General features: G+C 40.4%; 1 protein-coding gene across 2 annotated transcripts; it reads left to right on the top strand.

Annotated features, from left to right (window-relative positions):
* The first annotated feature begins 1544 nt into the window (after nt 1-1544).
* Nucleotides 1545-24799, top strand: LOC131224767 (sec-independent protein translocase protein TATB, chloroplastic). Of its 2 annotated transcripts, none has more exons than XM_058220116.1 (6): nt 1545-1813; nt 12604-12722; nt 20094-20153; nt 20681-20813; nt 23475-23876; nt 24504-24799. In XM_058220116.1, the coding sequence occupies exons 1-6, from the start codon at nt 1600-1602 to the stop codon at nt 24560-24562; spliced, it is 987 nt and encodes a 328-aa protein (XP_058076099.1). In that variant the 5' UTR covers nt 1545-1599; the 3' UTR covers nt 24563-24799. The 2 variants fall into 2 exon arrangements, with proteins under 2 accessions (XP_058076099.1, XP_058076100.1); XM_058220117.1 differs by having other exon boundaries at nt 1546-1813; nt 24522-24799.
* Nucleotides 24800-26599: the final 1800 nt, after the last annotated feature.

The following is a 26599-nucleotide window of genomic DNA, read 5'->3' as shown; positions in this document are numbered from 1 at the left end:
CTCCGTCCATCCATTTTAAGAGATTTTTTTAAAGATATTATACTTAAAAAGAGGCACATCCAAGACTCAAGTCGGCCACACCATAGGAGACAGTGGGGATTGAACATATACCGTTGAAAACTTCTTGGCGGCCACAAGTTTTCGATCAAGTTGATGTTTGTGTTTTCCCGTAATCCATTTGTATGTGGCCTTATACACAGATTGGATGACACGTAAACATCACGGTGGGCCCTAGGAAGGTTCCAACGGTGGTTCAATCACCACTGTTTTGTATGGTGTGGCACACTTGAGCCTTGGATCTTCCACCTTTTTGGACACATGTGTTAGTATGATATGTGAAAATGAATGGACGGAGTGGATAAAACATATACATTAAGGTTGCCCCACAGAGCCCCTACCAGGACCGATGGCAGAAACAGATAGACGGCCAGAAATATTTCTTTAACCGTCAGTTTATATTGTACAATCTGGCCCACTTAAGCAATACAATTGCCTGATTATCTATGGAAGGCTCAGATATTAAACACGTGTTTCATATGGCAACACATCATCGGTAGGGATCACACGAATTAGCAAACCTCAGATTTTTCTCCTTTCTTGCAGTTATTATTTGATTTGATATTCAGCTGAATATGGCACTTGATACGCAGGCCCACAGCAACAGTACACTTGGAATATATTAGAGAAATATAACCGACTATATTATGTGTCAAAATCCTAAGATCTGATTGGTTGAACAATCCTAACCTTTGATTCATGGACACTTGATTGTGGACATAGGACAGTTGGATATTTTTATTTTAACCGTCCAATAAATATCCACTAATCCAATGCACATATAATCGAATAGGCATAATTTTTTTTGTTCATGATACATCTATACTAGCCACCATAATTTGGACTCTTTAATGTGACTACTTGTATGCCACGTTTGCAAGTTCCAAGTGCCTGCGTATCATCCATCACACCCTGCCACATTATCTAAGTTTTTCTCTTTCTCGTTAGAATTTTTTCGAAATGACGAAAGTGGCCCAACAGCCGACAGTCTTCTCTGCCCTTTCTTTGGACAGGAATCGTCCACAGCAATTGCATGTGGAGACTAAAAGTTGTATATGTAAAATCCATCCCGTTCATCAGGTTCTAACCTTGATTATAGTCTATAAGGTAAAAAATAATTCAGATATACAACTCAGGTGGGCCACTCCACATGGAACAATGGGGATGGGATGCCAACTGTAGGTTAGTGTATGGTCCCACGGTGGCGTGTATATTTCATCAAACCCGTTAATAAGGTGTAAATAACTAGGATGAAGAGAATTTAGAAAAATTAGATTGATCCAATTCTATGGTGGGCCACACGAATGATTTTGAGAGTAACTTTACATTGTTCCTATTGATGTGGCCCATAGGATTTTTTCTATAGTAATTTTCATTTACAGTTAAAATAAGGGTTCTCACATGATGGATGGATTGGATTTACACATAGAATAAGGTGGGACCCACATAACCGTAGACGATTCCTGTCCCCTTTCTTTTGTTCTTGTTTGTTTTTTTCCCTCACTCAGCTTAGCAAGACAAGCGAAATCCTCCTCCTCTGCAATGGCCGCCTCTGCAACTCTCTTCCTCTCATTTCCTTCTTCAATCCAATCAAAATCTCCCAATGTTTCCATCTCTGCTATCTTCATTTCAAACCCCAAAACCCCAAAATTTCATCATCCCGCTTCAATTTCTCAGATGGGTGCTGGCCTCTCCTCACCTTGGAGTGGTTTGAAGCATTTGGGTATCTCAATCAGCCAAAGATATGTGAAAAGAGGTACTTCATTTTCATCATTTTGGGCCGTTTCCCCCCTTTATGTATTTGAAATTTTGTTGGGTGCTTTTATTTTGCTTTTTTCGTGATTGTTTTGCATCATTTTTGTAATTTTTTTTTTCTTCTTTTCAGTTCCGTCATTGCATATATCGTAAAGCCATCTCATTTTCTTACATCAATTTCTGAATTGGGTCTTTTTTGTTTTGAATGTTTTGTCATAGTTTGAGAAATTTAGGTATCTTAATCTGGCAATGATCGAGGGAGGAAAAAAGAAATTTTTTGGATGGTAGAGTTTTCTATGAGTGGCATGCATGGAAATTCCCTAATTGGCACAAAGTTCTTACATTTGGGGCCCATGGTTTAAGGGTCCAAACAATTGAGCTGATGGTGCCTGTGAAAATTTCCTCAGTGGAACAATCCTAACCATTGAATTGTTGGCTTGCAATTAGATGGCAAGAAGAAATATGCCAAAAGTATGCATTGGTGGAAAAAAAGGGCGGAAATGGGATGGATAGGATATTCCAACTTGGAAGAATTTTAGGGTGCTAGCAATCCATGATGGAGCCATCAGATCAACGGGCTTGATAAACAAATCATTTGCTCCGCATGTGGAAACTTTGTGGATAGCAAAGAAGCTCAACATCATTGACTAATAAAGAATGCTTGTAGGGGTGCAAATGGGTTGGGCCATTGGACCTGATCTGATAATAAACTAGTTGGATCTGAAGTTGGATCTGCTGGGTCGGGTTTAGGTCCGAAACACCTCTCTGATTATCAAATGCTAAAGGTCTGGGTCCAAAATATTATCCTGATTCCACCCCAGAGCTGACTTTTATATGGGTCAGATTTGTACCATTCAAAAGTGGAAACTGGAAAGGCTGGAATCCGATTGAGAACTGACCATTAAATTCCTTCTATTAAGGTAATTAGAGAATTTAAGGAAATTATGAAACCCTACACAAGTAGTTGGGTGCTTAACAAGAGTCTCTATTAAATTGGGAATTAGACTAACCCAACTTAGATCAAGTCCAAGCCCGACCCAAGGATTCTGGATCCCCTTAGTCTAGACCCGACCAAAAGGCAGTTGTTTGAACTTGAACCCAACCTAAACCGAACCCATGCGCTAATGGATTCGGTATGGGGTCGTGGTTTTCCATAATGGTAATGGTGGCTGTAATATCCATCCTTATGATCGTTACGATACAGCCATAATGGCCGTTATGCGCCCATAACAATCAATTTTTTAAAGAGCCGTTATGGCCCCTATAACGGTTAAAAACAGTTTAAAGGAGGAAACTGTATCGGCTTTGTATTGGCCTTTTTTCATTATCTTTTTTAACATTGGAAGTTTTATTAAAAAAGGCTGTAGGCTGTAACTAAAGAATACAAAACAACAAAAAGAACCAAAAAAGAAAACTACAACTCTTGCAGCTAACAGGAAATTGGGTAATAACCTTTGATGCTATTGCCCATTCCATCACATGCATTTTAGCCCTAGTGAAAATGTTCAAAAACTCGTGCCACGCAATTCCTAAAACAACAATTATTCCTTTCTAGCCATGGTAACCAAATCCCCGCTACTAAACATAGACACCAAACTTTTTTACCAATCTTTCCTAAACCACCTCCATGCCACATAAACAAGAACTGACCAATGGATCTCAGCCAAACCCATTCAATTCCGAACAAATTGAAAAAAAATACATTCCTCACATCCTTCTTGTAAAAGAACAATGGATAAATAGATGGTCCATCGATTCCTCATCCTAATAGCACATTAAGCAAACATTCGGAAGGATCATCTTCCTCTTGCAAAGATTGTCGATCATGAACACCTTGTTGTAACCCACCAGCCAAGGTAAAATAACAACCTTAGGAGGAGCGCTATAAAGCCAAACATAAGCAGACTGACTGACCCCAACACTTGATCCTCAGCCACTAAGCATTTTGAAGAAAGATTTAACTGAGAATTTACTGGATTTCTCTAATAACAAAACAATGAATCGAATTCTGATACCACTAGATGCACCTTGGACAACAATTTCAACAAATTAACCAACTCATCAACCTCAACATTGTTTAAATTTCTTCTGCACAACAGAGCCCAAATAACTTCCCCACCTTGCACACTGAAATAGCTAACAACGAAAACATTTGCCTCTACCGAAAGACTTGCAAGATGACGAAAAACCTCACTCAATTTCTGCTCCCCCCACCCATATGTCCTCCCAAAACCTTATCTTCAAACCATTGCCCAATGAAAAACCTACCCCTTCCCACAAGTTTTTAACAATGCTACCAATTTTCAAAGATAAGATGACTTATACAACGATGAGTAGCGAATCCACCAACTCCTTTCTTCAATCCCATATTTCCGACCCACCACCTCTCTTCATAAACTACCCTCTTCCACCCCAAACCTTCACACCCATTTTCCTAGTAAGGCTAAATTCATAATCTCCAAGCTTCTTGAACCGGCTCCCCCTTGATCCTATGGCTTGCAAACATCCTCCCACTTCATAAGATGAAACCTTTCTTTCTCTTCTGCCCCTTTTCATAGGAAATTCCACCTATATATATATATATATATATATATATATATATTCTAATTTGGCCAAAATTGATTTTGGACATTTGAAGAGAGACATGAAGTAAATTGGAAGATTCAACATCGCAACTTTCATTAGAGTTAGCCTCCCTCCCAACAATAAGTGCCTATTATTCCATTGAGATATTTTTCTTTCAGATTTCTCTATAACTTTATCCCATCAGTGCTAAGTCGAATCCTTCTCTACACTCGAGTGAACTAGCAAATGAAGCGACCTCCTTCCTTGAAATCTTAACCCCCAATAACTCGTTTTCATTGATATTAACTTTCTAACCGGAGACCACTTCAAAGCATCTATAATCATGCGAAGGTTATCTATAATGGGTTCCTCCGCGGCTCCGCCTCACACAACAAAAGCGTATCATCCACATTCTATAAATGTGTGTAATTCTGAAATATCAACTCCAAAACCTCTCACAAAGCCCACAATTGCACCTCTATTAATCATTTTGCTAAAAGACTCCATCACTACCACAAACAAATTAGAGACAAGGGGTCTCCTTGTTGATGCAAAGAGTACTGGACAATGCACCAAAAGCTTTAGAGTTGTTGGGGAAACATCGGAATATTCCTTTATCCCGGCGCTCCCAGACAACCCAACCGAGACCTCCCACCTTCGTGGGTCACCCCACTCCAATGTGGAGACGCACTTGCATCATCAACCCACAACGGTAAGGAGACTCGAACGCTGGTCCTCCCGCTCTAATACCACTTGATGCAAGGAGTACTAAACAATTCACCAAAAGCTCCAGAGCTGTTGAGGAAGCACTGGAATATCCCTTTATCCTGGCTCTCCTAGGTAACTCGATCAAGATGTCCCCACAGGCTACCCTGCATTTCATGGGTCCCACAATGGGCCCCACCCCATGACCATCCTACATCTCACAGGCCTCACTTCGTGGGCCGCCCCACCCCAGTGCAGAGATGCACTTGCATCACTTGCCCCAACCCTCTCGAAGATGACAAAAAAAAAACATTTAGAGAGCCATTAACCAAAATAAAAATTTAGTCGATTCGACACGTGCACAAATCCAAGCTCGCCACTTCTCACCACATCCCAAATGCCCTAGCATATAGTCCAGGAAAAAAATTTAGTCGATTCGACACGTGCACAAATCCAAGCTCGCCACTTCTCACCACATCCCAAATGCCCTAGCATATAGTCCAGGAAAATTCCAATCCACATGATCATAAGCTTTTTTGCTATCTAACTTGCAAAACACCCTTTTCGAGCCTTTCCTATTACATGAATCAATACATTCGTGTGCCACCAACGCATTATCTACAATCTGCCTCCCTGCCACAAATGCTCCTTGATACCTGGAAATAACTTTCCCAATTGTTGCTTGAAATCTTGAAGCCAAGAACTTTGCCGAAATCTTATATAAAATTCCTTTTTTCATAAATTTCATTTATATAACCAACTACATCACGTTTTATTGGATCCCAAAAAAATAGAAAACTGTCTGGTCCAGGAGCTTTATCATTATTCAAATCAGAAATTGCATTCCTCATTTCCTCTTATAAAAAACTTTTTCTAACAAATCCGCCGCCTCTATTGAAATAGAATCAAACGACAAGTTATCCAACTTAGGTCTTATCCAAGCTTCCCTCGATAATAACTTATTATAGAAGTTAACTATTGAAGCACACACTTTAGCTTTGCCTTCAAATCTTTCTCCCTCCACCATTACAAACTTTATTTTATTTATTCTAGCTTGAGTGCTTGCCATTGCATGGAAGAATTCTGCGTTCTTGTCATGCTCTTTCAACCATAAAGCCCTAGACTGCTGGCTCCATTTAATCTTTGACTCAACCTATTGGCCTGCTATGGGCCATTTTTTCAGAATGGGCATTACAGCCCCATATCGTGTAATGGCTCCCAAGCTACTGTTACATAACAACCATTATGGCTGTTATGTATTATGTAACCATTCTTGAATGCCATGTAGAGGGTGGACATCTATACCCAATTAATAAACATGTCAGGTTTGGAACTACCCTTGATCTGATTTGATGCATTTTCACCCTTAACGACACTGCCTAAGTGTTTTCTTTTTATCATCTGGGTCCCATTTTTTTTTTTTTTCCTTTTCTTTTTCTTTTGTCCAGTGAAATTATCACATAGAACCATATCATTCTAAGCTTACTATGCTACACCTTTCCTGCCAATGTGTCACATATGTGAGCTGTTGGAGATAATGGCAACCTATTCTTTGAAAGTGGTGCTGCAAGTTTATATTGAGTGACATTGACTTGAGGTGTGTTCCTAACATGTGAGAGTGCTTGAAGCAGCACCCTTGACTCGAACACATTTCCTTGTTAACTTCATTTGAACTTGTAGCCATGCTGGAGCTCATGTCTATTTCTATGTCTTGGAGTTGCTCGATGCCGCCATTACATTGACTTTGCTTGAAAGCAAAAGGAGATGGTGAGAATGCTGAATTGATGGGCATGAGAGGTAGATTATGGCCAATTGTAGGCCTATGTGGTAGGTGGTTGCCTGGGGCGGTCTTTTCTTCGCTATCCAGCTTTTTTGAAGGACTAGCTTTCCCTCTTGGGATGTTATTGTGGTAGCCTTTTCTTTTTGAGTGGGTGGGGGTAGTTCCAGTCCGGTTTGAACCTAGCAATCAGTGGGTGCCTTTTCTTCTTCTCTAGGTGTCGATGCATCATGGTGCTTTGTTTGACCTTTTTGGTTTGTAGTGGCAAGAGGTCCGAACCCACTGGAAACTGGGAAAGATAGCTTGTCCCAAGCTGAGGCCCTTTGAGAGGCAAGTCTTTATGAATTTGGGCCTTAGAATTCTCTAAAATAGTCTGTGAAAACTTAAATTCGCTCTTATATGGTCTGTCTTGAGGTGCTTTTAGGTTCCTCTTTTTGACTTCAGAGCTTGGTGTGAGAGAAAGGTGATCCGACTGGGGCTTTAATGTGTTTGTTTTGAAGTGGGTTCCACCAAGATACTGTTATGCATCACAGATTTTGCATCAGAATATCTGTTGTGCAGAGCACAATGGTGAAGCCCATTAAAGCAAGATTCTGTAGGATTTATTTATATATATTTTTTAAATTTAAATTTTTATATATTATCCTGGACGCCCCTAAGGGTGTCAGGGGAACCATACATATTGCCTTTACTGGGCCTGTCATGGGATGCATTTTGGACGTCAGAGCCTTGGCCACACGACATGCCGCCTTTCATGTGGCAGGTATTTAGTTGACAACTTCCACGTTGTAGATCCAGTTTGGTGCCGCTCACCTTTTTGGGCTGTAGCAGAGCTAGACTTTTGCACCAACTTAGCTGCAGCAGGCTTAGAGTTGCGCTTCAAACTAGGTGCCAATTTTCATCTTTTGCAACACACTCTTAGCAATAGGCTTAAAGCCACACGACAGGGGCTGGGCGGCAGGTATATTTCTCTGTGACATGCCCTTCGTGGCAGGCCAGAGGTTGCATGATAGGTCTCCACAACACGAAATGTGTCGTGTGAGGTGTTATTGGAATTCGCCAGTTGCAAACTTTGGGCAATTTTCCAGGCATTTGGACTTTGAGGGAGGCCCCAAGTTTCTTTTGCCCCATTGCATTGAGGAATTTATCGAATTTATGTTGATGAGAGTGCACCACAAGCTTCGAGGAAGTCATTATTACAACACCTTCGTTATTATGGAGAGTTGCTGGAGTTGCAAATTTCCCACAGACGGTGCTGGAAACATGATAACATTTTGGGATGGTGTTTGTTGTGCTATGAGATTATATTAGTGTAACCAGTTGTTTTACAATGAATACATCCTTTTTTAATTTGATAGGTTTGTGAATGCTCGAATACAAGAATTACTCACTTCAATCACTCGCTGAATCAAGAGTGGGGTGCATACCTTGCACTCTTCTAAACTCTAAATTAAAGTACAACAAGAGAAATAAGAAAACTAGAGGTTCATGCTGTTGCAGGTTTGCATTGTAGACTCCAGGAATGAATTTTGACAGAGTTTTGGTGTTGCTGAAATTTGGGAACCTTTCTGATGGTCTTCCCTTTTTATAGGGCTCTGGAGACCATTGGAGGCGATAAGGATCACATTTGCACATTCCCCCCTTGTAGGCAATAATTATAACTACCTATGATGGAGCACCTATTGCTGGATGGCTGCCGCAGGTGATGCCTAGCGGCATGGCTGTCGCTTGCGGCACACCATTTGTGACATACCTTGTGTCACAGGCCTTCGCATGTTGCAACATGTGTGGGAATGCTTGATTTTGAGTTCTTTTTCATTCTACTTGTGCACTTGATGCGTGGACATCCTTGGTGTATTCTTAAACCTCTAGATTGACCTCAGGTGCCATGGAGGATGGACAAAGAGTTGACTTGTGCAGCAGAAACTGCTTTGGCACCTGGTACTGTTTACCTGTAAATAGATTACCACTTAAAAGGCAAACAGAATAGCATGTAAACGGTTTACACCTGAAACTCTTTTCAGGTGTAAAGTGTTTACAACATAAAACTTTACTGGGATCCAAACGTTCCTGAGCTTGTTGGGGACACTCTTTATGTTGTGAACCTTGACCTGACTTATACTTGAGGATTATGTGGTTGTTAGTGTGATGTTGAACTGTCGGATTGACCATCTAAGTCATCGTGAGTTCTTGGCTATTGTTGATGACCATAGAAGCTTGATCTACTGTTATGGGAGTACTTGCATGTGAAATAGAATGATTTTGATGCTATGAATGGTCCGGATTGAGCATGGATATGCCTCGTCTCAACCATCTTCAGTTCACTTTGTTATCTCAGTCACAAGCCTTCGACCTTGAGAAACCAGTATTGGAAGAGGAAGTGAAGGCATCCGTCGATGCTCTTGGGAGAGATAAGGCCTTGGGTTCCGATGGGTTCCCTCTTGCTTTCTTCCAAGTCTTTTGGGAAGAGGTAAAGAGTGACGTTACGGTTTTCTTGAAAGAATTCTTTAATAGAGGGATATTGTCCAAGGAGATGGAGGATTCTTTTATTGCTATTATTCCTAAAATCGAAGGTGCTGAAAATTTAAAAGATTTTAGGCCAATAAGTCTATTGGGGAGTCTGTACAAAATCCTTGCAAAGATTCTTGCCACCAGATTCCAACAGGTCCTTCCTTGCATAATTTCAGGGAACCAGACGTACATCGATTATGGATTGTGCTTTGCCTGCGCACGATTGCATCGACTCCAAATACAACGAAGGCAAACCAAGTGTAGTATGCAAGTTGGACATCGAAAAGGCTTACGATCACGTCGATTGGGGCTTCATGATCTATATGTAGGGGCGGCTTGGCTTTGGTCTATTGTGGAGAAGATGGATGTTGGAGTGTGTGGGTTTAGCCTCCTTCTCGATATTAGTGAACAGTTCTCCGAAAGGCTTCTTTAAGGCTTCTAGAGGTCTTTGGCAGGGGAACCCCGTGTCTCCTTTTCTTTTTTTGATTGCTGTAGAAGCACTAGGCAAAATGCTCCAAAAATGGCAAGACTCAGGCCTTATCCGTGGGTTCAAGGTGGCGAGAACATGGCCTTCAGTTACCCATTGTCAGTTTGTGGACGACACTATTTTATTTTATGAAGTGGAGGTTGCTATGGTTGATAACTTGTGAAAGAATATTGCTTGCTTTGATGTTGTGTCAAGGCTGAAAGTGAATGATCTCAAATGTGAGCTGCTTGGAGTGCACATGGCAGAGGAGAGATTAGAAGGTAAGCGGAGATTTTTGGGTGTGGGCCAGGTAGCTTTCCGTCCATGTACCTCTGTCTCCCTTTGTTTATTGGAAAAGCTGGCTAGGCACTTGTGGGACCCTGTGATCGAGAGAATGGAATGAAAGCTCTCTTCTTGGAAGGGTAGGCATTTGTCGCTAGGGGGCCGTTTGACCTTGATCAAAGCGGCTTTCTCTAACGTGCCCATTTACGTCATCTCACTTTTCAAGTGCCCAAAAACGATGCTTGATAAATTGGAGAAGTTAAGCGTAACTTCCTACGAAGGGGTAAAGACCCTGTGAAGAAATTCCATCTTGTAAAATGGGAGGATGTTTGCAAGCCGATCCAAGAGGGTGGAGCTGGTTTGAGAGTGTTGGACATTATGAACAATGTTTTTTCTGGGTAAATGGTTATGGTGATTCGCTACAGAAGAAGAAAGCTTGTGGAAAGAGGTGATATCCAGTAAATATGTCCCAAGCCATGGGGGGTGGTGGTTAAAGGGCTCTTTGAGATACATAGCTTTGGGCATCTTGAAAGCTGTGTTCGCGATAGCCCCAAGATTCAAGGAAGAAGTCCTCTATTTGGTGGGCAATGGCTCCCGGATTCGATTTTGGGAAGATCATTGGTTGGGTGACTGTCTCCTTAAAGATGCTTTCCCAAGTCTGGATGCTCTGGCTCTTGACAAGAACGTAAGTATTGCAGATTGTTTTTCTAGATCTGAGTGGGGAGTGTGGGCACCACCATGTCGTAGAGGTTTGAGTGATGAGGAAGTTGAGACATTCATCAGGCTTTTGGGCAGGTTGAAAACAGCCGTGCTAGCCAAAGAGGAGGATTTGCTGATTTGGAGAGACTAGAAATAAGGTTGTTTTTCTGTTTGATCTTTTTCAAGAAGCTAGCTACTTCTAACTCGGCCCTTTCTTATACCTACCAGGTTTGGAAGTACAGTGCTCCCCTAGAAGTGTCTGCCTTTGTCTGGTTGGTAGGAAGGAACAAGATCCTTACCGTGGACAATCTTCGTAGGAGAGGCATGGTGCTGCCAAATATATGTCTCCTATGTATGAGGGATGCAAAATCCGTGGACCACCTTTTTATTCATTGTCCTTTCGCAGGGAAGATATGGGTCTTATCGACTCTGAAGATCAGTTGGGTTACGCCAGCTTCCATCCCCTCATTTCTAGCCTCATGGGACGAAGGAGGCTTTGGTAAAGAAGGCAAGTCGGTTTGGCACTTGGCGGCCATGGCTACCTTGTGGCCTATTTGGGTAGAGAGAAACAGGAGGTGTTTTGAAAACAAGATGGATTCCGCAGAGGGTTCCTTTCGGAAAGCTTTGTCTTGGACAGTAGACTGGGCCTCGGGTTTGAAGGATTTGGATCCTTTTGTCACTATCGCCCTGTTGGGCCTTTAGTTCTTTTCCCTTGCTGTTTTGTACATTCTTTTTTCACTTTTTGCGGCTTTTAATAAAATTTCCGTTAACTTTCAGAAAAAAAATGGCCATTATGTAATGGTGAGGACGGGTGCTGTTGTATCTCTCTTAAAAAAATGATGGGTGCTGTTGTGCAATAAGGGACTGCGATGCCTGTTTTGAAAAATATGGCCTGCAATGGCCCTGATAGTCATTACTGTCCGATAGGAGGCAGATACGTTTTCATCCTTAAAAGAAAAATTGACTGTTACAGGGCCTGTAACAGACGTTACAGGCTGTGCCGTAATGGTTATAAGGCTGGCCATTATCCCCTCTGTCCCCATGATTGAAAACATTGGGATTGAGGGTTCTTGGATATTTTTTACCTGTCAACACCAATGGAGCCCATGGTTTGCTGATCCAGACTGTAGAAATGGTGGTCCCCAACATGGACATGTCCTTAAATTCTTCTCAATTTACAATTTGGAAATGAAGGACTAAGAATGGAATACTACAATGGTCCTTATTCAACTAAAAAGAGGACAATTGTTTGATGGTTGTGATCTCCAATATGGGTCTTTTGACCATGTTCACAACCATTGCCCCCAATTCTACAACCTCAAAACCAGGGATAATATGCACTCCTTGGATTGTGGATACCATTCCTCTATATTTTTGGTCCATTTATGGGTGTGAAAATATAGACCTCTTTCTGCTCCTTGTTTTGTCTTCTATTCTTCATTTTTATCATTCATATAGTCTGATCATTTCACACCGATTCCCTTGTTGGGCCTTGATTTTTTCTTGCCATGGAATGGCTGCAGGCATTTGTGTGTCAGTTAAGAAAAAATAAAGGAAAACAGGTGCTTCTTTTTACCATTTGGATCATTTTGTCTTTAATGTACTTTACTTTTGTTGTTATTTTGATGGGTTGAAAATGTCATGGATATATCACATATGTTAGGTTCTGTTAGTTTATTTTCTTTAGTTTTTGGTGTTACTTCTCCTCTTCTGATGTTATTTTGTATGTTATGAAACAATACCTTCTTTTGATGTCTAATGCATTTGCAATTTTGCTGTTTTGCAGAGAAGGGAAGGTGTAAAGGTAGGGTTGTTTATGCTTCTTTGTTTGGTGTTGGAGCTCCAGAGGCTCTGGTTATAGGAGTGGTGGCTTTGTTGGTCTTTGGTCCCAAAGGTCTTGCTGAGGTGAGCTGTTGGTCATGTGAAAGTAAAAAGCTGAAATTTTTCTTCTTCTTTTTCTTTTTCGTTTTTTGGCAGATATGAAGGCAATTTTTTGTGAATTTTAGACTTATTTCTCTTGCTTCGATTTGGGAATTCAATGTAGGACCATGCACAATCACTAAAATAGGGCCCAAGTGGACCCCCAACCTACCCAGTGGACGGATCACGCAATCACATCCGTCCAAGGGGCCTGATTGGACAGTTTCAATCACTTTGGGGCCCACGTTTGCAACCAGAGGTCCCAAACAGCATTTTAGATTAACAGGTGGGCCCCACATGTGTGGAATTAAGCCCATGAAAAACTATATGCTTCTAAGGCCCATAAATGAATAAAATTTATTTCCTTCTAATTTCCTGAGATTGGAAAAATCCTCTAGAGGTGAGACACTTTGTAAGGGTAACACTCTATTTTCTTCTTCATGCGGTGTCACTCCACAAACTATCCCCCTTTCCCTATTTAACACTTTAAAAAAGAGGTGGGAACACCCTGTGTCTTAAAAAAAAACAAAAAAAAACTATCCCCCTTTCCCTATTTAACACTTTATCTATCTTCTGGAGCTGTTTAAGCCTACACGCATGTACTAGTGAGCTGTGTATGCCCCCACATCTGCCAGGTGGCACACAGGTGAAATATCCAAACCATCCATCATGTGGACTTCACCTCACAGTTGCTACTGCTGAAAGATAAAGGTGGTCCACTTGGTTGGTGTGCCACAGTATTAGAAATAAGTGGACGAGTTAGAAAACCAGCCGATTTTTTATTTTTTTTTTCACCACCACCACTTGTTCAGTTAATTGTGGCCCAGCTGACTATTATACTGATCTATTCACGGCTTAGGAAATCTATATAGTAGTAACAGTGTTTCAAATGGCGCCCGTAGCGTAGCGGTAGCGTACGCTACGTAGCGTAGCGTGGCCGTAGCGCTACATAGCGTTCCAAATAGCGTAAATCCCCTGTAGCATACGCTACAGGGGTCGTAGCGTACGCTACAGCTACGTAGCACGTAGCGTCCGTAGCGTAAGCTACAATGTATATTTTTACTATTTTATTTTTTTATTATTTTTTTCACATTTTCTTTGTTTTTAATGTTGAGGAATGTGACACTTATATTATACTTGATACTTTTAACCTATGGGATTTTTATTTCTTTTCAATTAGACATTATAAATTCAAGTGGTTTGCTTAGAAAGTTGTTGATGTGATAATTATTTGATTTGGCTTATATATGTGGATTGGCTTTTGATAAATGATAACTAATAACTTTTTTGAACATGCTTAGAATTGATAAAATGAATCATCTTTTAGGCATTTTTATAATTTTTTTCTTTTTTTTTTCACTATTTATTATATTTAACCTACTTTTAAATTAAAAAAATAGAAGTATCGTGTAGCTTACACTACACGCTACGTATTTATGCTACACGCTATAGAGGGCTGAGCGCTACGCACCACGCTACCGCTATTTAAAACACTGAGTAGTAATGCCCAGGACAATTGAAGAGCTCCTCATGGCTTGGCATGGTGGGGTTGGAAAAAAGGTAGGATAATATGGTGGTTGGTCTTAATGGCAGTTCTATGGGATGTTTCGGAGGAAAGGAATAGTCATTGTCTTTGAAATAAAAGCGGCTTGATGTTGTAGGTTATTAAGAGGGCTGAACTTTTATCCCTCCAAAAAAAAAAAAAAAAAAAAAGGAAAAGAGAAAAAAAAAAAAGAAGAAAGAAGAAAAAAATGAAAAAAGAAAGAGGAGGATTAAGCTCGAGGTTTTGGGATGGGCCTCATGCTTGAAGTCTTGTGCATGTTGTATATTTTGTTTGGGTTGTAGTTTTGTGCCGGCTTTTGGCACTCTTCAGTGAAAATCGAGGATGTTACAATATATATATATATATATATATATATATATATATATATATATATATATATATATATATATATATATATATATATATATAAATTATTTGTAATGATGATGATGTTGGTAATAATAATAATAGGTATTACACACACGAAAACACGCACACACATAGTGGTATCCTTCTGGCGGATGGCGTGGATATTGCACCTGTCTGCCATGCTGGCACACGTGGTGGCATGTGCATTAGCTAAGGCTAGTACACATGTGTGAGCAGGGTATCCCAAATCGGTTACGTTTCGGCCGTAACGGCCAATAAGTAACAGTAACGACATCAACTGTTACGTGATTCGGCCCCGAAACGGGGCACCTTTGTTTTTTGGGTTTGTAACGGCCGTTACGGCCGTTACGGTACCGTAACAAATGTTACGGTACCATAACAAACGTTACGGTCCATAACCCTAAAGAAAAATGGAAAAAAAATGGTAAAAAAGAAAAAGAAAAAAAAACATTCCTTTTTTTGTTTTGTTTTTTTCCTTCTCCTCCTTCTTCCTCTTCTTCTTCTTCTCGCCCTGCTGCAGCTGTGGCTGCGGCCCGGGCCTCCTCCTCCTCCTCCTCTCTCTCTCTCTCTCTCTCTTCTTTCCCTCTTTTTCTTTTTGGTTTCCCTCTCTCCCGTTTTTTTCTTTTAAAATCGGAAGCGGATTGACTGGTGTACCACACACCAGTATAGCTGCTGTAGGTACGTGGCATGCTAAGACGAGCGCTGACACTCCTCGAGCTCCGAGTTGTACAAACGGTTCAAAGGAGATCAAAGTTACATGGGCTCCACAGTGATGTATTTATTTTATCTACACCGTTCATCTATTTTTAAATATCATTTTAGAGCATTAGCCAAAAAATGAATTGTATCCAAAGATCGTCTGGACCACACCAAAAATAGCAGCGAGATGATGATTTTCACCGTTAAAAAATTCGTAGGCCCACCATAACGTTTATTTTCCATCCAATCTGTTCAAAAGGTCAAAAAGACCTGAATGAAGAGGAAAAACAAATTTCATATTGATCCAAAAGTTATGTGATCCCAAAAAGGGTTTCAATGGTAGAAGTTCAATCCCCCACTGCTTTTTGCAGTGTGGTCCACTTGATAATTAGATCTGTATTATTTTTCGTGTCAAGCCTTAAGACGAGCTCGTCAAATGAATGGACGGTTTAGATATAACACATACCTCATGATTAGACCCCCAGGACTTGCTTCCGTCACATGAATGGATCGCGTACGAGTTACGCAGCAGCGTCCCACAATTTAATAAAATGTACACATGCCACATGGGCCTCATCATGATGTATGTATTTTATCCATGCCGTCCATTCATTTTGCCACATCATTTTAGTTTATGATTCAAAAAATTAGTAAGATCCAAATCTCAGGTGGACCACAGCATAGGAAACAGTGGTTATAGAATGCTCACCATTAAAAATTTCTTAGGGTCCACTGTAATGTTTATTTTCCATCTAACCTGTTAACAGGGTCACACTGACGTGGATGAAGGGAAAACACACATGTCAGCTTGATCTAAAACTTTTGTAGCCCCAATAAATTTTTAATGATAGTCATTTAATTATTGTTGTTTCTTATGGTGCGGTCCACCTGAGCTTTGGATCTGCCTCATTTTTGGGGTCATGCCCTAAAATTATTTGGCAAAATGGATGGACGGTGTGGATATAACACATTCATCACGAGTGGGGTCCAAAAAACTTTGACACTCGTGTGCTACACTTCACAATCCGAGTCCTACCTAATTCGGGCCCTTAAAAAATTGTACACGAGACATGTATTAACTTAAAATTTACCAATTAAATTATGGATTGTAATTGCTAACTCAAAATGCCAAAATCAAATTGTTTGAATAGTTTTAATTGTTAATTTGTGGATGCTTATTTTTTAAAATAGGGCCTTTTGATTTTTTCTTTTCCATGATTCACTATCCAATAAATGTCCATCAATTCACAAGTGGGATAATGCCAATAAATTGCATAAATTTGAGGTTGATTTGGGGCATGGATTGGTCCTCCAAGTCAGCCCCAAATTGGCAACGCGATCTACTTTGAATTTAATTTAATTTTTTAAAAGAACTATTGGGAGAAATGATATCAAATTGTTAAGTATATAAATTAGATATTTAGAAAATATATGAATTTTGTAGTCAAATTCAGGTTATCTGGTTCATAAATTCATCAGACAGTCTGATACAACTTCTTGCCAAAGAGTGGACCGTTACACCAGCATAAACATGTTCCAATTTATAAATGAATGCATATTTGGAATGCTTAGAATATTCCGGATTTAATCCATATTTTTTCATATTTTTTTGGTTTTTAAAAAAAAAATTGCATCGTTACGGGCCGTTACGCCCCCGTATCGCCGTTACACCCCCGTATCCGCATCGGTATCAGAGGGCACCGTTACGCCAACTGATACCGATACGGGATACCTTGTGTGTGAGTGTAGCAAAACTCCCATCTTTTATGCCCTATTTTCTTTATTGCAATATGCTTCCTATGAGTGATTTAGTGGAATTTGAAGAACTTCAAGGTTGCGTTTGTTTTTGTTAAATGCAAAATGCAGATATGGAAAATGAACATGGAATCTCTAGGAAATGGGAAATAGTGGATTCCATAAATTCTCATATGGATTATAGTGCAATGTTCCATGGATTCATGTGGAAGTGCAAAAATGTCAATGGTCGTATGGTCGCCGGCCTCGAAATAGATTTAACACCTTTTTAGGGCGACATCAATATCCACACCTTTTGCAGATATGCTTGGAATGGAAAATGGACTCAATGCCCTTTTCTTTGCAAACGATGGAAAGTAGATTTCTGTGGATTTTTTTTTTCTTTTTCTTTCAATTTTTTTGGGTGGATCTATGAATAAATATTGTTTTCATTTCAAATGCCCTGCAGAAAAATGAGCATGCCCATACAGGTGATTTAATAATCTTGTCAAGCTACTGAAATTTGGAAAATGTGTTCCTTGTGGTATTGTTGGATTGGGATTGAGGCTGGATTGATTTTTAGCCTTTATCTCCATCAATATTTCTGGTATGAGAGCATGCTCCTCTGGAATTTATGTTTTCTTTTTTATTTTTCTTCTATTGTTTTTATTATTATTATTATTTCAAAAGGTAATTTTTTTTCAAAAGGTAATTTTCTTCTATTCTTTCCCTACACCCCCCCCCCCCCCCCCCACACCCAAAAAAAAAGAGAAAAAAAAAGGGGGGTTTCCATTGACACTTGTCCACCTGACAATATCACTGATGATATCCTGCTAGTTGGTCTGCTGAGAGCTTCTCTCTCACTACTGCTAGGCTGGCTCCTGCTCCCAAGTCCCATCCAATGCCTAACAGTCGTTCACCGCCAAAACAGGCAGGACGCATATCGCCTCAAGACACCCTGACATGAATGTGACCGACTCTCCTTATAAATGGGTTTGGACACCTATCTTGCATGCATCTTTCCACCCACCAACGAAGCCTCAACCTCTCTAGAGTGAGGGACACTTGTAGTACATATACCTTTTTTCACTTTTTAAAAAAAAAATAAATTTCCTGATTTTTAATTATTTTGTGTGTGTGTCTCTGTGTGTGTGTGTGTGTGTGTGTGTGTGTGTGTGTGTGTGTGTGTGTGTGTGTGAGGCACGGTGGAAAGTTTGGGGTAGAGAGAGGTGGCTGATGACATAGATGGTAGTGTGGTGGGCTTTATGGGGTGAAAAAAACCGAAGACTCTTCTGGAACATTTCTAAATCTATAGAGGCGACTGACGTTTCCATCTTGTTAGCAGTCTCAGATTGGGTTGTTTTTTGTGTGTTGATTGGTCTGTTGGGTGCCTGTTGGGAGGGTTCTTTTTTTTTTTTTCTCCTTTTCCCCTAGTATTCTTTTCCTGCTTTGCTTCGGCTATATGTCTCTAATAATATTTCTGTTAACTGCGATTGCTTATGCAATTATTCAATCACATAAGTGCACAGCCTCCCCCAGTTGCGCAGGATCGCCTATGCGATTGGACAACATTGCTAATAATAATAAAGAGATTTTGGCAACATGAAGACTCAAGACTCCTACCGCAACTGCTGCTAATTTTATTTTGCATTTGATTCTGATTGATTGGTAGGAACACTTTATGATGTCATTTTAATGGCATGGGACAAAGCTATTTCGTTGGACCATTTGTAGTGGTTCTCCTTTTAGGTTCAAAGATTGGATTTGTGGTTGGCGGAGCTTGGCTTCAAAAATCTTGTGTTTGGCTGCATGAATTCCATAGATATTGACAAAACCTCATGAATGGACTAACATAACTTTTGGATGGCGATTGTTCTGGTAAGGTTGACAAAAAACATCATGGCTCTTCACCGTTTGAAAAAAAAAAAAAAGAAAAAAAAAAAAAAAAACATCGTGGATCTCATCCACAAGGACACTAGTTCTAGTGGAAGATTTTCATCAATTTGCAGGTTTAGTTTATAGAGGTTTGCTGGCCCGAAATGTACCTTGACATGCAGCCATGTTAGCCAAGCTTGCATGTGTGTAGAAAATCCAAGCCACGTATCAGGTGGGATGCAGAAATTAGATGACCAACAGTAAGGTAGGCCAGAAATTTAAGAAAATAATGCATGGTACTCAAAAGTTGAAGTTTCTACACTGCACGTTGTTTTCGTATACCTAATGGTTTTGCTGACCTGATTTTTTGGCTGGACCATCTTCATGCACACGTCTAGATGGCATGTGTGAGGGATGGAAAACCTCATTGTCTCTTGTGACTGTTGATAAATGTATCAACCAAATATTCTATTTTCTCCTGTTAACAAATGATTAAAAATATGGGCTACACTGATGTTAGTCACTTTCTTTCCCTGAACTTGCACTGGTGGCAAACACGTAGGACATCCAAACCAATCATCAGGTATGCTATACACATGTCCCAAAAAACGCACCGATATGAAATTCGTAACCACCCTATTGGAGGACTTGTGTGGGAAGTAAGGAAGTGTCAATAAGTAAAAGTCAAAAAAAATCCTACGACCTTCCAATCCAAGCGTTAAAGATCCTCCAATCCAAGGATCAGGATTATCCAATCGCTGTGAATATTGGGATGCATCTCATCAGGGTAGGGCCCACTTGATGATCGACTTTGGTTCTCGTACATGTTTTCCATGTGTACGAAAATGATTAATTGATACGTTAAACAAAATAAAGTGAAAAGAAATTCTAAATTCTATCACAAAAATATCATATCATTTTGGAAGAATATGACTTGTGATAAATGCTGCTCTATATTAGCTACCTCGACACCAAAAAGAAAAGAAAGAAGCAAACATTCAGGAAGTATGCACATGAATTATTTGTTTTCCATGTTTAAGCAAATGCAACAGCTCTGATGTTTTTAAGATTGGATTGATATTTGCAATCTCTCAATTAAGTAATCCAAAATGCAGGTAGCTCGGAATTTGGGGCAGACTCTCCGTGCTTTTCAACCCACAATTCGAGAACTTCAGGTGTGTGGAACTCAGATTAATAGGTTTCAATTAAAATTGTCAGAGAGTTGTTGATAGGGCATTTGTGTTCTTTCAGAGAAATGATAGGTTAACCTGAATATTAACTCAGTTGGCGGTTATGATACTTTTTATATGATTCTTTTAAGAGTTTTGCTATGCACGCATTCATCACTCCACACACCTTTCCATTTTCCCACCTGTGTGGTACCGGGCATGTGTGCAACATCCAAGCTGTTGATTTGGTGTGCCTCAATATGTTGGGGACCTCCCCAAATAATAAGCCAGGGAACTCATCAGGTGGGCCCCACATTCAAGTGAACATTTAATATACATCCGTATCCTGCCTAATGAGTGGACCTGCCTAAGTATTGGGCGAGATCGTTAAATGGTGGGGCCCAATTTATGAGTGGGTCAGATATCACACATGTTCTATCCGTGTCACATTTGGCTGTGTAGAGGCATTTGTCTGTGTGTAGACTGAACTTGTTTCTTGATGGCGATTGTTATGTGTGTTTCTTTTGCTGCAGGAAGTATCCAGGGATTTTAAAAGCACACTGGAGCGGGAGATTGGTCTTGATGAAGTTGCAACTTCAATAAAGAGTACTGTTAACTCCACACCCTCATCCCCGACTGAGAAGCCACCGGCCAAGGTTGACCCAAGTAAGTTGTTGTTGTTGTTGTTTTTTTTTTTTTTTTAAATTTTAAATTTTCAAATAGCTAACTTTATGCAATTGAAGGGTTTTTTTCAATCATCAGTGTGAAATAATGTGACTTTTGAGAAGGCATTGCATTTCACTTTGTTTTGGGTGTTATATTTTGGTAGTCCCCACAATGCTCCCATTAATGTTGAGTCATCTGTGTTTTAAGTGCAGAATCATGTTTCTTAGCATGTCCTTGCAGAAGTTCTTTTTTTTTTTTTTTGTTAGCTTGTTAGTACACCCTACTGTCAGATCACACTTCACTGTTAGCCACCCCCACTAGGGATTGATGCCAAGACCTCAGTGTTGAAACGAGGTATCTTTCACTCAGTCTACCACTTGAGCTACGGATCAAGGTGTCTTGCAGAAGTTCCTTGTGATGTTATTTAGAAAGAGATGACAGCCTTCATCTAAAAAGTCCCAAACTGTTAGACCATGACCCAAAGCTCTCCCAGATGGTTGAATTCGGACTTTTAATTAGGAAGAGGTATGCATATCCTCCAATTAGGACTTTTAATAACGGAAGGAAACTAATAAAAAGACCTAGCTAATCCGACTGCTAGCTGTCTGTTGCGAATAAAGAAGCAATTAAATAGATAAAGAAAAGTAAACGGATATCTGAATTCTTCTATATGGCCTTTAGGGGTCTGCAGTTGACTTTTCTTCTTTTCCACACATGATGTGCGATCACAAGTGGGGGCCACCAGTTAATTTGAATGCAGTTTGGGCCATTCGATTACAGATGGGGCCCAAAAAGGTCAAAACCTCTGATCAGGATCCCTCACCGGAACAAAAAATGCCACGGCTCCCCCTTGAACTATACAAGTCAGCATAGGTCATCTGATGCCACTGCTCCATCCCAAGCCATCTGAGTAGGATGATTGTCTGATCCGGCCCCCTTTTCCCACAAAACCCTAGGTTCATGCCATTGCTGCCTTGGGTAGATCAGTTCCTCATGAAAAATTGCTGCTTTGCATTGGCAACCAAGGAATCAAATTGATCTACATGCGAAGGAGGGAAGATCTGAAAAGTGAGAGGGAGAGGAGAGAAGTCAGGAGATTTGAAGAGCGAGATGTGGAGGGGCATGTGGAAGGGAGTGTATATATTGACCGTCGATTGTGACTTCAGCTCTCAGCGACCATTCATATTAACCCATCAATAACAGCTTACACCTATTGTTGCATGTGCTAGAATAGGAATGTCCATGTACAATTCAAATTATTCTCCATATTCTTTTCCAATCTTTACAAAATAAAATAGTTTTTAGGTCTAAAAGACCTTTTAATGGCTTCAGGATATGGGAAAAAAAAAAACACTAAGGTAAGTTTGTCTAGGTCACTGTTTGCGACCAAACTATAACCCAAATTATATTTTTCAAACTGTACGATCCGACGATTTAAATGGGCACATTCCAAATGTCACACTGATATAATGATATTAACCATCCAACAATGGTCTCTAATATGGACTGTCAAAATCATGTACAAAAGTAGGTCTAACCAATTGTTCAATCCATCTATTTTATAGTTCCCATCACGGATTGTTATCATTCTAAAGAATCACTTCCGTTAGGCAATCCTAGCCATCCCATCCATGGGTTGGAAAAATTGATGGCTAAAGAAAATAAGGCCGATCTAGGATGCATGGTAGTCCTTGAAATGTGTTCTAGACTCAATGGACAGTTTAGATCCACCTATTGAACTGTCGAAGTTACTCTTATGCAACCAGGAGCACTATAAGTTACAGTACTCTGAGACCACTGGTGCATTTCTTATGTTAAATATATATCAATTGGGATATATATAGTCTAACTGGATGTAGTAAGAAAAGACTTGATGACTTGTGGTCCAACTGTAGGTATGGCTGGTGGTACAGCATTCATGTAGCTGACTCTAAATAATTGTGATAATTCTATATTTAATTAATATATAATATTACTCCTAAATTTAATTGGAACTGACCTAGACCCAACCGGACCTGATTTTAACAGGGTCCAAGATGGTGGACATGACCTGAACCTAACCATACCTGTTTTTTTATTGGGTACAAAATGGCTGACTGGGGCCTGGCTCAATTTCTGAATGGGTTAAGGAAATTGGATTTGGATCTGTTCAAATTGGGTTGAGTCCATCAGATACCTATGGGTGCAGGTACCCATTGACAACATTAGCTTGGATTAATCTATGTAATTTTGAGCAAGGTCCCATCCATGGTAAGACCCAAAAGATGAGTTGTCTAGATTTTATACGTGCATGCCATGTGTACTGAGATTGTGTGCTTGATGACTAACTTAAATATTTGCATTTAGTGGCACATCCATCCTCTTAACAAAATGCCAACCACCCTCAATGAACTTATAGGTTGGAACTACACCCGCATGGATCTTTTATTCACAATGAGATGTACTTAACTAATATTCTAGTGTCTGCTTATCATTACTAACTAGAAAATATTTCGCAGACACCAGACAACGAGCTTCGCATTTCCTCTTATCATGTTTCTCTCCTTTCCTTTGCAATTGCATTATTTGGAACTGTTCGTTTGTTTTCTTTTTTGTACGATTTTGCTTCTTCCTTATAAATCTCGTCTTGCATCAAAATAAAAGGTGAGTGACACTATGCAGATGGGACCCCACCCACAAACAGCTTGTCTTCCAGTGAAGAGGCACTGAAAGCCACAGAAGAGATACCTACGGTGCCTGTTGCTGAACAGCAAGCAGAGGCAACAGGTTCACCTGAAGAGCAGTTGACAGCATCCGTAGCAACACAGCAAGTGGAGGCACCCACAACTGAAGAGCAGCCAACAGGAATTGCAGCTGAACAGAAAGCGGAGGCACCCACAACTGAAGAGCAGCCAGCGGTAATTGCAGCTGAACAGAAAGCGGAGGCACCCACAACCGAAGAGCAGCCAGCGGTATTTGCAGCTGAACAGAAAGCAGAGGCACCCATAAATGAGGAGCAGCCAACAGTAATTGCAGCTGAACAGAAAGCAGAGGCATTACCTTCATTTGAGGAACCGCTTCAAGGTTTGGATTCTTCTTAGTATCTCATTCCAGTGGGGCCAATGTTTTGATCTGTGGGCAATGGATCTAAATGTTAAGATTGTCCTGTTTTGATCAACCGTCTGGATTACTGATCCATCAGCCCCACTTGTCAGCGTCAAAAAACCATATGTTCTATGTCTGAATTGGTACGGTTTGCTTGAGCTTTCAGTTTCTATAAGTGGGCTGATGGTTCAATGTTTCAAACTGCTACATGAAAGGCCCTGTATCATGCACCCAAAATATCCCAGATTAGAATACCCCAGCCATCTGATCCTCTGGCCTTTTAAGGTTGAATTCGAACCATTTCTAATATTCTAACCATCTATTTGCTACCTACCACCCATTGAAGAGTTCAGATTTTTCCATCTGGGAGATTCTTGGTGCATGAGGCCATCGATGGTGGGTCCATCATATCAGTATTTTGGATTACTAAACCATGGGGCCTCACTTTACAAACTAAGAACCCTGACAATCCTCTTGTCATATATGATGCATAATTATCTAAATGCCAGTGTTTTTATTTATTTATTTATTTTATTTTTATTTTTTAAATTTATTTGTGTGTGCGCGCGCATTATATCCCATTAAAATCATCTAAATCTGTGACAGCTACTAATGAAATTTCAGTTGGAGCAACTGCATTTGAGAAGCGAGAGAACGAGAGGTGAGAGGTGAAATTGAGTAAGCGAAAGGTTGATCAGCCAATGAGCTTTTGGTCCACTTGTTTTGATCTTCCACATGAATTTACATCATCGGAACTTAAGGAATCCTCATGGAGATTATTTTTGTACAACACCACTGTAAGTGCTCATAGAAGGCACCCCCTTGTATTAATGTTGGATTAGTCAGTCTTTTCTTTTTCTTCTTTTATTTAGTAACAAAGCATTCGGTAATCAATTCATAAACGACGGCACTGATAAAAATCCTGGCATATTCTAGGTAGTATCAAAGAGAAAAATGATGCCTTGGCAGCGTGATGATCCACATGCCATAGCCACCGTTCATTTGTTAACTGTGTACCTCAATCCTAACGGTCCAAATGATGGCCCCACTGCAAATGGTGCAGATCCCCCAAAATCACTTTGATTTGTCTATTCTAATCTCCCTGGACATTTATTTATTGAATTCGGGTCATTAAGTTTTTGTACTTCTGTCTTTTCATATCAACCCTCCATTTGATGGGGCACAATCAAATAGTTACCATCCTTTCAATGTGATTTTTCGTGTCCGCCTTATCTACAGTGGATCCAATAAATTGGGCAGTTTGGGAATGTTTGCAAGGTGGCTGTTTGCTGGTGTATTGATGCTCCTGCTCTGCCAGAGTATTAATTTGGTTTAGTGCAGCAAAGATCATGGCTTGTCTACTCACATCAAAGGAGGAAAAGATGCAGGAAAATCTAAGCCGTTGTAGAGTTTTTACAGGTGAAATCTAAACAACAGGAGCAAAACTCAACTTCCTTCAAAATGTCTTACCATGTTCTTTAAATATTCTAAGTTGTCTTTTCAAGGGACTGAGGAGCATTTTAGATGATTTTCTGATAGTGGTCATGGACCCCACGGATGCTGTAATGATGGTTGAAATGAAAAACTGTCAACAGTCAGATGGTACAAACAGCTTCAACCAACCAGAGCTCAGGATTTCTGAACAAAATTGCATATAGTGGGTCCCACCAACTGAACGGTTTGGATTTTTTACATGTAAATGTACGACGGCTGGGAGTGCATTCTGCCAGAGATTATATCAAATAACACCAGCTTGTGATCGTGTACGGAAGCTGATTGTGTGTCGGTTCTCTTGAACCAGGTCCCACAATCTTCACCTGCGTGGGTTGGGAGGTCCGATTGAAGCAGGTCCCACCTCTTGTAGGGATGGGATTGCTGGGTGACCCGACCTGACTCTGTGGGACCCACTGTGATGTATGTGTTTTATCCATGCCATTATTCGTTTTACCAGCTCATTTTAGGGCATGCACCCAAAAATGAGGCAGATCCAAAGCTCAAGTGGACCACACAGAAACGGTGGGGATCGAATGCCTACCGTTGAAACATTCTTGTGGGCCACAGGTTTCGGATCAAGCCGATATTTGTGCTTTTCTTTCTTCCACGACTGCGTGACCTTATGGATAGGTTGGATGGCGAATAAATATCATGTTGGGCCCTTATGGGTAGGTTGGATGGAATAAAAATCATGGTGGGCCCTTATGGATAGGTTGGATGGCAAATAAACATCATGGTGGGCCCTTATGGGTAGGTTGGATGGCGAATAAACATCATGGTGGGCCCTTATGGATAGGTTGGATGGCGAATAAACATAATGGAGGGCCGTAGGAAGGTTTCAATGGTAGGCATCATTATTACCACTGTTTCCTGTGGTGTGGTCCACTTGAGCTTTGGGTCTGCCTCGTCTTTGGGCTCAGGCCCTAAAATGAGCTGGAAAAATGGATGGACAGAATGGATAAAACACATACATCGGTGGGCCCCACGTGAGGTCCTCCCAAAACAGATCTGAATTGGAAGTTTAGATCTAAATTATATGTTTTTCACCTACAACATTTAAGAGTAGATGCTTAGCTTAAGAGAAGAGGTGTGTGATTAGGAGACTATCATACTCTTTAGGGTATTAATATTTTTACAACCATAGGCCACTTCAGTCCACATGTGCCTGATGAGTGTGTTGATGAACACTGCATTCAATCCTCATTGTT

This window comes from Magnolia sinica, chromosome 14 (assembly GCF_029962835.1).
Source record: "Magnolia sinica isolate HGM2019 chromosome 14, MsV1, whole genome shotgun sequence".
Lineage (NCBI taxonomy): Eukaryota > Viridiplantae > Streptophyta > Magnoliopsida > Magnoliales > Magnoliaceae > Magnolia > Magnolia sinica.
Note: the sequence above shows the minus strand (reverse complement) of the source record. Positions and strands in the feature narration are given on the sequence as shown.